General features: G+C 57.1%; 1 protein-coding gene across 1 annotated transcript; it reads left to right on the top strand.

Moving 5' to 3' along the window:
* The first annotated feature begins 283 nt into the window (after positions 1-283).
* On the top strand, positions 284-8220 carry C1QL1 (complement C1q like 1). Its single transcript, XM_037809888.1, has 2 exons — positions 284-989; positions 6881-8220. Exons 1-2 carry the CDS (start codon positions 393-395, stop codon positions 7058-7060), a joined length of 777 nt encoding a protein of 258 aa, XP_037665816.1. The 5' UTR covers positions 284-392; the 3' UTR covers positions 7061-8220.
* Positions 8221-9027: the final 807 nt, after the last annotated feature.

The following is a 9027-nucleotide window of genomic DNA, read 5'->3' as shown; positions in this document are numbered from 1 at the left end:
TAGGCGTCTGACCCGCCCACAGCCCCACCCCTCGCGCGCGCTGAGCGGGCGGGGCGGGGCCGAGCCGAGGGGGCGGTGGCTCCGGCTCTGGGAGGCGGGGAAAGCGAGGCTGGAGGCTGCGGCCGAGGCGCTCAGTCCGGCCGCGCAGTGGGAGGGAGGCGCGAGGCGGGAGCCGGCGGCTGGGCTTGGCAGCGCAGCTAGTGCAGCGCAGCGCGGCACCCCGGCCCGGCCCCATGCCCGCAGCCCCGCCGGACCGCCCCTGAGCGCGGGCGCCCCACCCGCGCCCCCTGCCCGCCGGCACCATTGCCCCGACGGCGCGGCCGGGCGGCCCGGCGCTCCCCAGGCTCCGCGCCGGCCGCAAGACCCTGTTGGCGGCCGCCGCGGGCGTGGTGATGCTGTTGGTGCTGGTGGTGCTCATCCCGGTGCTGGTGAGCTCGGGCGGTCCGGAAGGCCACTATGAGATGCTGGGCACTTGCCGCATGGTGTGCGACCCTTACCCCGCGCGGGGCCCCGGCGCCGGCGCTCGGCCCGACGGCGGCGACGCCCTAAGCGAGCAGAGCGGCGCGCCCCCGCCCTCAACGCTGGTGCAGGGCCCCCAGGGGAAGCCAGGCCGCACCGGCAAGCCGGGGCCTCCCGGACCTCCCGGGGACCCAGGTCCTCCCGGCCCCGTGGGGCCGCCCGGTAAGAAGGGCGATCCGGGCAAGCCGGGTCCCCCCGGGTTGCCGGGCGCCGGGGGCAGCGGTGCCATCAGCACGGCCACCTACACTACGGTGCCGCGCGTGGCCTTTTACGCTGGCCTCAAGAACCCCCACGAGGGTTACGAGGTGCTCAAGTTCGACGACGTGGTCACCAATCTAGGCAACAACTACGACGCAGCCAGCGGCAAGTTTACGTGCAACATTCCCGGCACCTACTTTTTCACCTACCACGTCCTCATGCGCGGCGGCGACGGCACCAGTATGTGGGCGGACCTCTGCAAGAATGGACAGGTGGGCCCGGTGGGGGGATGGGGCCGACCTGGGGGCAGCGCACCCAGAGAATCACGGGCAGATGGGCACGCGGGCTGTCAGAGGATATGCCAGGCGAGCTCAGGTGGAGACCCCACTTGGCCCCCCTTGGGCATCATATGCGGGGTTGGTCGGAACCAGCGGGCACCCCTAACTTCTCAGTTCCTGAGCGTCGGTTCTAAGGTAGAAGCTACTGGTCACAGCTGGCATGGAAATGCAGGACATAAGCCCAACAAAATTCGGACCGCAGAGCTCCCGGGCGCGCGGACTGGCCTTTGGGGGCTTGGCCCTTGGCAGGCGGCATCTGGGAGCTGGGATTCAGGGTGATACAGAAGGGTGATTAGGGCAGGGCCAGGATGGGCTCTGGGGCACAGGGTGGGGAGGAGCAGACTGGCGCCCGCGGGCGCCCAGGCGCGTGGTTGTGCGCGCAAGCAGAGACTGCAAGCGGCAGGAGACGTCTTGGGCACAAAGGCAAAGGGAACCCGGCGGCCAGAGACTTAGCTGCAGCACATCTCCCGTCGTCGGGAAGGGGCCACTGGGCGAATCTGACAACCAGGACTACGCGGCCCCTCTCTACCATGTCAGAGCTATCCCGCGCAAACGGGCTGCCTCGGGGGAAAAGTTTTTCCTTCTGAGGCGGGGCGAAGAGATGGAATCTCCCCCTCCTCTTGGTCTCTCAGCTCCAGCCCCTCTTGACTCCAGGAGCATGGGGGATCCTCTCCGTTCCCTGCCCCCATCCCAGGGACTGGAGCTAGCAGGCGCCGAGAGAAGGCTCTGGTGCGGGGACCCGCGAGTGCGCTGCTCGCCCCTTGGAGCGGCCAGCCCGGGACCAACCCCGATCCAACCCCACTCCAGGGCGACAAGTGTCTGGCTCCCTCTCTCCCCAGGGTTCTAAGCCCACCTTGGCCTGGGGCTCTGGGGGCGTGGTCAGGTAGTGCCTTCTCTTGGAAGAAGGGGCGACCTCCGCGGATCAGAACTCAGGCTGGGCTGGTGGGAGTTAGAAGGAATCTCGAGGTGACTGAGACCCTGCACCCTGTTGGAACCCCTCCCCAAGGGAGCGCTGCCCTGAAGCCCTGCTGGTCTAAGAGTCTGCAAGAAGTGAAGGGGGTGGCGGGTGGACAGGCATGGGAGGTCATCAGAAAGCTTCCAGGTGCTTGTGGGTCTGCCCCTCTTCTCTCTTGCCCTGCCTGCTGTTCTCTGTCTCTTCTCTCTCTCCCCCTCTCTCTCTTTCTCTTTCTCTGTCTCTCTCTCCTCTTTGGTCTGCCATTCCTGTCGTCTCTCCCACAGTTTCTGAGCTCTCTCCCCTGGGTCTAACACACACACAAACCCTTCTCTTTTCCTCCTGTCTCTCTCCCATTGTGTCTGTCAGATTTTCCTGTGTCTCCTCTTTGTCCTTGGTTCTTGACCAAATGGGAGGCCCCAGTATCCGGTGAGGGCCCTTTCTGCAGACAGCCCCACGATTCCCTTATTAATCATCAGTAAGGGATGCAGCAAAGTCACCTTCGTCAATGGAATTTCTTAGTCTCCCTAAGAAAGTTGGGGCTGGCACCACACTGAGGATTCAGGGGTCTGGGAGCCCAGTTTGCCTGGCTGGTGAGGTAGTCGCCAGACCACTGTTGGGTCCTGGACCCTGTACCACCTCAGGAGGTCACAGCAGGACCTGAGAGACAAGCAAGAGGAGGCCCCAAAGATGGGGGTCAGCACTTGCTTCAGTCACTGGAAGGTGGAAAAGTCTTAAGAGCTCCTTCTTTCCCTTCCTGCAGGGGTGGGACATGGGCAGAACCTGACTAGGAGGTGCTCCCTGGAGGTCGGAGCACAGGCTAGCAGGGACAAGAAGTGGCTTTGACTGGGAGTTTCAAAGACCCAGCATTTTAATACAGTTACTTGGATCATTTAAGTCCCCCACCCACCCCTTTCAAAAAAAAAAAAAAAGAGAGAGAGAAACAGTAGGGCCTGTGCCTCCCTCCCCCATGTCCTTTGTGACTTCTCCTTCCAGACTTTCCTAGAGACTCATTTAATCTCACTAGTCTTCCAACACATTTGTTTTGAGCCCCTACTGGGAACCAGGTTTGGGCTTGGTACGAGGAAGTCTATCCACTCGCCCTCCAGGAACTCATGGTCTGTGCAGAGGAGACAGTGGTAACTGGACAATGACATGCCCAGTAGGGACCATGTTGAAGGTGGGCTGGAGCTTCACAGGTGACTCCTATCCTCCAATGTGTTGGCTTGAGGGGAGCAATTCAATGCATCCTGCCCTGGCTTCCTGTACATGAGCATGAGGTGGGGCAGAGCATGGTGAACCTTGGTCCCCAAGGTGAGGAGACAGGGCTAGGGAGAAAACAAAAGGTCAAATGTAGGGAAAGCTTGGCCCAGAGGTGGGAGAGGACATTCAAGTAGACAGAGGAAAAAGGACAGGGCTGTGCAATGGATGGGAACAGAGGAGAGGGGCTTGTACCTCCCATGCTTTCTGGACCAGGGGCAGCCTGGGTGCTGTGCTTTTCCTCTGTGGCTTCCTGCCTGCACAGAGGTTCCCAGAATTTCTGCAGGAGGGCAGAGCTGAATCTTCCCTGGGCAGGATGGTGGAGGGACCACCAGCTTTGTGCCTGGTGCTAAGGCAGCCTCGCCTTGTCTGAGGCTCAACCTATCCTCTCCCTAGGAGTCTTTTTGAGTACCAAGTCCTGGTCATTAGGTTTTGGGGAGCCCCAGGGGGCTGAGGAAGGGATGCTAGGTTGGGGGCGGTGCCCTGGGCAAGGTAAGCTGCCTGCAGTTGTTTCTGAAATCTAATTGAGGTGGGTGAAGGGGGGGCACAGGATCAGTGAACTGGGCTGGGAGTGGGCTGGAGATGGGCTGGGGCCTTGGCCAGGATGCTATTTGTCCATGGAATGGGGCTCTGGAACGGCAAGGATTACCATATGACCCGGCAATTCCATTCCCAGGCATGTACGTGGTTTCAAAGGATTGAAACCAGGGACTCAGATATTGTACACCAATATTCAGAGCAGCATCATTCACAATAGCCAAAAGGTGGAAGCAACCTAATTGTCCATCAACAGATGATGGATAAACAAAATGTGGCATACATGCAATTAAATGTTATTCAGCCATAAAAAGGAATGAAGTTCTGATACATGCTACAACATCGATGAGCCTTAAAAATATTATGCTAAGTGAACTAAGCTATACACAGAAGGACATGTTTTGTATGAGTCCACTTATGAGTAATGTCTAGAATAGGCAAATTAATAGAAACAGAAAGTAAATTAGCGGTTACCCAGGTTCTGGAGGGAGGGGGAATGCGGAGTTACTGCCTAATGGGGACAGGATTTCTGTTTGGAGTGATGAAAAGGTTTTGGTAATGGCTGGTAGTAATGGTGGCACAACATTGTAAATGTGATTAATGCCACTGAATTTTACACTTAAAATGGCAAATTTTATATTATATGTATGTTACTATAATACAATTTTTTTAAAAAAGGGTGGGAAGCAAGGTCCTAGAGAGCAGAGGCTGAGTAAGGTGAGGAGTAATGGTGTATAAATTGAGGGCTGTGGTATAAAGACCTAACTGGGAGTCAACCTCTCCCCTGGTGATCAGCATCTCCCAGAGCACAGTGGCAAAGTCAGACTCAGTGAATGTGTGCAAGTGCAGTGTCCCCCGTGGGCCAGGCTGGCTGTCCGTGGGAGCCAGGCTAGCACATCCGAGACTCCGGCATTGATCCGGGGTGGGGGCAGTTTTCTTGTGCTCTCTCCCCATTCCAGGCCCTTGCCAGACTTCTGCCTCAGTTTCCCCTCCGGACAGCCTTGCAGGGGATGACTACATCGCCCCATTGTGACAAGTCCCAGACCTGCTTTCTGCATCCATGGCAACTTCAATTTCCCAAACCTCCCCGTAGCCCCCAGGAGGAGCTGGATGCCTCAACCACTTCCAGTCTAGGGCAGAGAATCAGGACCCCTGGGTTCCATTCCCAAATCCCCCACTGTATAAGGATGGAAGGGCATAAATTCTCCCTGCCTCCATGGCTAATTAGAATAATTACAGCAACAATCATGGTGATGAATAAATAATAAACATAATCATAACAGTTCTGATGCCTGTCACATAACCAGGAGATTCCTGATGACAGATGACTGTATTCTAATGGCTTTGGCTATTAAAGAACACACTGTTTTAATGAGTCAAGGCTAAATTACTCTTGGTAATAAAAATAATTGTTATTAGTAGTAATTTATTAGCAAAGATAATGAAATGCATGTGTAATAATAAATACTACCAGGATTAGGGCCCAGGGAACAATACAGAAGTTGGCTGCTTGCTTTCTGCTCTTTCCTAGTATCTCAAAGCCCCATCAAGATTAAATTTTTTTTTCCTTCACCAACAAAAGACTTTCACAAAGGAGGCAATAGCGAGGTAAAGTCTTCTCATCCATTTTTCAGAAGGAGAAACTGAACTTCTTGACAGACAGCATTTTCCCCTCATTTTATTCCTTCACCCCACCCTCAGCTAGACCAGGAGTTTTCTCAGCCAAGCATCCCAAAGAGTTCCTTCCCAGGCTGGGGAAAAAGAGGCTGAGGGGCAAGAGGAGGGGTTTGGGCTTTAAGTGGCAACTGAATGATTGCATGCAAATGGGTGGGGTCCTCTTCCTTGCAGCGTTGCTGCCGAGTCAGCAGCTTTCGTAGGGACGATGGGCCCTTCTGCTAATTTGGCTTGGTCGAGCTCAGAATATCAGCCCAGGAGGGAGCTCCTTCTGGGTAGGAGCAGGTTGGAGAGGGGCCCTTGAGGAACCTGGCTGAGAGAACCTGGTTCAGTGCACCCTCCCCACTACAAGACGGAACCCTGGAGATGGCTCCTCCCCTCCCACTCTCCACCCAGATACTAAGGCTGAGGATTTGGGATGTTTCAGCTGTTAGAGAACGCTGGGAGGGAATTCATCCCTGAGAGATCTTAATAGATGCTACAAAGCCATGCTAATAAAAATTGATGGATTTCACTGAAGGGCACCAAAAGCACCACCCCCACCCCTCCAATATCTTAGATTATCACTGGAGCTCCCAAAAGTGACGGCTGGCTTTGAGCCCAAATGCTGGTGCTTCCTTGCACCATTGCACCATTGGCCTGCCTGTCTCTCAGATCAGACCCAGGATCACAGAAGACCCAGATGCACTTTTCCCACCAGTCCCTTTCTACCCCCCTGGGGTGAGATGGGCATCATGGTACAGCTACAGCTCCTTGGTGGCCAATGCCCAGGGCCAATCTAAGGCTCGGGGAAGGGAGAGAATTACCAGGCCTTCCTCTCACAGCTGCTGCGTGGAGACTCTGGAAGGAGCTTCAGACAAGGAGCCAAAGGCCGGGTCCTGGTTCTGGGCGATTGCTTACTCACGTCCTGGCCTGGGTGCACCCACCTGACCTATGCACCCATAGTGCACCCTTGTGCCCATCCATTGATGCAGAACAGGCCTGTGTGGCTGAAACGTAAGGTGTCATTGTTGTTACTAAAGCAGAGAGGAAGTGAACGAGGAGGAGAGGGGCTGGCCCTCGGTCCCCTCTACTGCCAGGACAGTTCCATGCTGGAGGAGTTGAGGTCCTCACACAGGGCCAGGTGGAAAGACCTAGATGAGGTGAGGAGAAAGCTCTCAGCTCCACTCCAAATTCAGGCCAGGATGGGACCTGCCCTGGAAATCTAGGTCTCCTAGATTTGGGAAAGGGGTGAGGGTGTGGTGGGGCAGGAAGGGGGGGAGACGGGAGAGAAGCGGGTTGAGAGCCTCGATGATGGGGCTGGTGGCCGGGCTTTAGGGCCTCCAGATCCTTCCGGGGTGGCGCCTCGCCTCTGACCGCCCATCCCCGCCCTCCCCACCCACTCCCGTACCCGCCCCCGCAGGTGCGGGCCAGCGCCATCGCCCAGGACGCGGACCAGAACTACGACTACGCCAGCAACAGCGTGATCCTGCACCTGGACGCGGGCGACGAGGTCTTCATCAAGCTCGACGGGGGCAAAGCGCACGGCGGCAACAGCAACAAGTACAGCACCTTCTCCGGCTTCATCATCTACTCCGACTGAGCTCCCCGCGTGCGTCCCGCTGCAGCCCCTGTGCCCCCGGGGCTGTCCTCCCGGGCGGGGCAGAAAATGACCCGGCCCCGGCCCACCCCCTCGCTGCCCGGCTCCGGCTGCCGGCCCTCCCCGGCTATGACGCCCCGGCCCTCTCTCTCCACCGCCCGGGCCGCAGTTTGACCCTCCCGCCGGCTCGCTGCAGAGCCGGGGCGCGGTGTGGACCGCCTCCGCCCGCCCCGCGCTGTATATTTGTACAATAGGACTGTTTACTGCCCGCCCGCCGGCCCCCCCCCCAGCCCGGGGAGAGGTCGCAGCGCAGTCCGATCCCGCGCTGGGAAGCGCTGCTCCCCTCCGCGGTGGGGTGGCGCCGCCTGCGGAGGGCTGGGGTGGGAGCTGGCTAGCTGCTTCCCAGCACCCCCAGAGCCCCGGCCCGGCCCCATCGCGCCCTGTCTGACCAAAGCTATAATAAAACACTTTCACCCCTTGGGGTTTCGGTCTGTGCCCTAGGGAGGGCTGCAGGAGGGGCCGTGGACTCCTTCGGACTGGGAAGGGGTGGAAGCAAGGGATGAAATGACAACAAAGCAGCAAGCCTCTTCTTGGGCCTGAGGTAGGACCCCAGTCGTTGGAGTGGGGTTGGTGGTTAAAAAACAAACAAACAAAAGATCTGGTGTGGAACCTGAGCCCCCACCCTGAGACTGTGTAGTCTCCTGTTGAGCCTTCCTGTTGCCCTGTCTTCTGGTCCTCCCAGCCTCTTTCCCCTCCACTCCCTTCTTAACTGGGTCCCTGACACTTTTACATATAGCCCAAGTGACTGAGAAACTAGTACGGACATCCAGGTCACCAAAAGCCCCTGCCAGGTGAGGCCCAGAGGCCCATGAGGCCTCTGCAACCGTTGGCGCCCTGTCAGCATCAGCAGCAGGCCCAGCTGACTGCAGGCCCGTCCGCTCCATCCATGTCAGTCCGTGGGTTTCTTATGCCAAGGAAGGAGGTCCGTTGGCCCCTTAGCCGAGCAGAGCATCACTCCCAGCCTTGCACAGTGGCTGGCACTGGCCCAGTTAAGGGGTGGGCACTGGGCCCTGTCCAAGAGTACCCGAAGAAAAGGCCAGGTTTGGGGTGGAAAGAGAGGCTTCCTGGGACTAGTGGAGAGCAGATGTGGAGGGGGTAAAGTCTTGAAGGGGGTGTTTTCAGGAGCAGGGGGAAGGGACAGAGAGCTCAGCTGTTGTTATGTCTGAGCGCCTTAGCTGACTGAGATCCTTTCTCTCCAGGATGCAGATTTGTCCCAGGAAGGGAAGTCATTTTTCAGCTCAAAAAGCAATGGAAGTCTCTGCAATGTAGACATCAAGATGCAAGATGTAAATAAGTAAACATCCTTGGTTCTCAGTTAGCCACCTTGGGTGGGGCCAGGGCTGGGGGCCAGGGAGGTAATCTACAATCCCAGCTAACTCCCAAAAGATGTCTGCTGCTGTTGAAAAGTGGGCAATATTTTGTTTCAAAACTCCCTGTCCATATTCAGTTTGTCCAGACTAACAGTAAAGTGCATTTGCAGCCCCTGAATTCACTACGACAGCAAGAGGTTTCACTACAGATTGAAGAATTTGCAGGGGAATAATTCACTCCCTGGATGTGAAATGGATAAGAGAGAGGATGAAGTGTGACTGGTATTCAGGTACTGGCTGAGGCCTGCTCCTTAGAATCCCAGACTGTCCCCTTGTAATGAACCTTGGTGCTTGTACTCCAACTGCCCCAATGTTCAGGGTGAGAAGTGCGACCCAGAGAGGGGCAGTGGCTTGCTAAAGGTCTCACAGCCTTCCCCACTGAGCCAAGGTCTGGTGGAAGATTCCCATGGATCTGGGGGAAGCCAGGTGCCAGAGTCAGAGCTGCTTTATGAGGAGGTAGGACAGCGAGCCCAAAGCCCACCAGGGCCCAAGTGGGCCTGGGAAGCTGGAATGGAAAGCATCCCAATTATGTCATCTTCT

Source organism: Choloepus didactylus, chromosome 18, assembly GCF_015220235.1.
Source record: "Choloepus didactylus isolate mChoDid1 chromosome 18, mChoDid1.pri, whole genome shotgun sequence".
Lineage (NCBI taxonomy): Eukaryota > Metazoa > Chordata > Mammalia > Pilosa > Megalonychidae > Choloepus > Choloepus didactylus.
This window is presented reverse-complemented; position numbering and strand designations above follow the sequence as displayed.

Bases quoted from the DNA above. Each gene is read 5' to 3' on its own strand.
- C1QL1 (XM_037809888.1), top strand. From the start codon at position 393: ATGCTGTTGGTGCTGGTGGTGCTCATCCCGGTGCTGGTGAGCTCGGGC. The intron at 990-6,880 runs GTGGGCCCGGTG...CCGCCCCCGCAG, and splicing joins ACCTCTGCAAGAATGGACAG to GTGCGGGCCAGCGCCATCGC.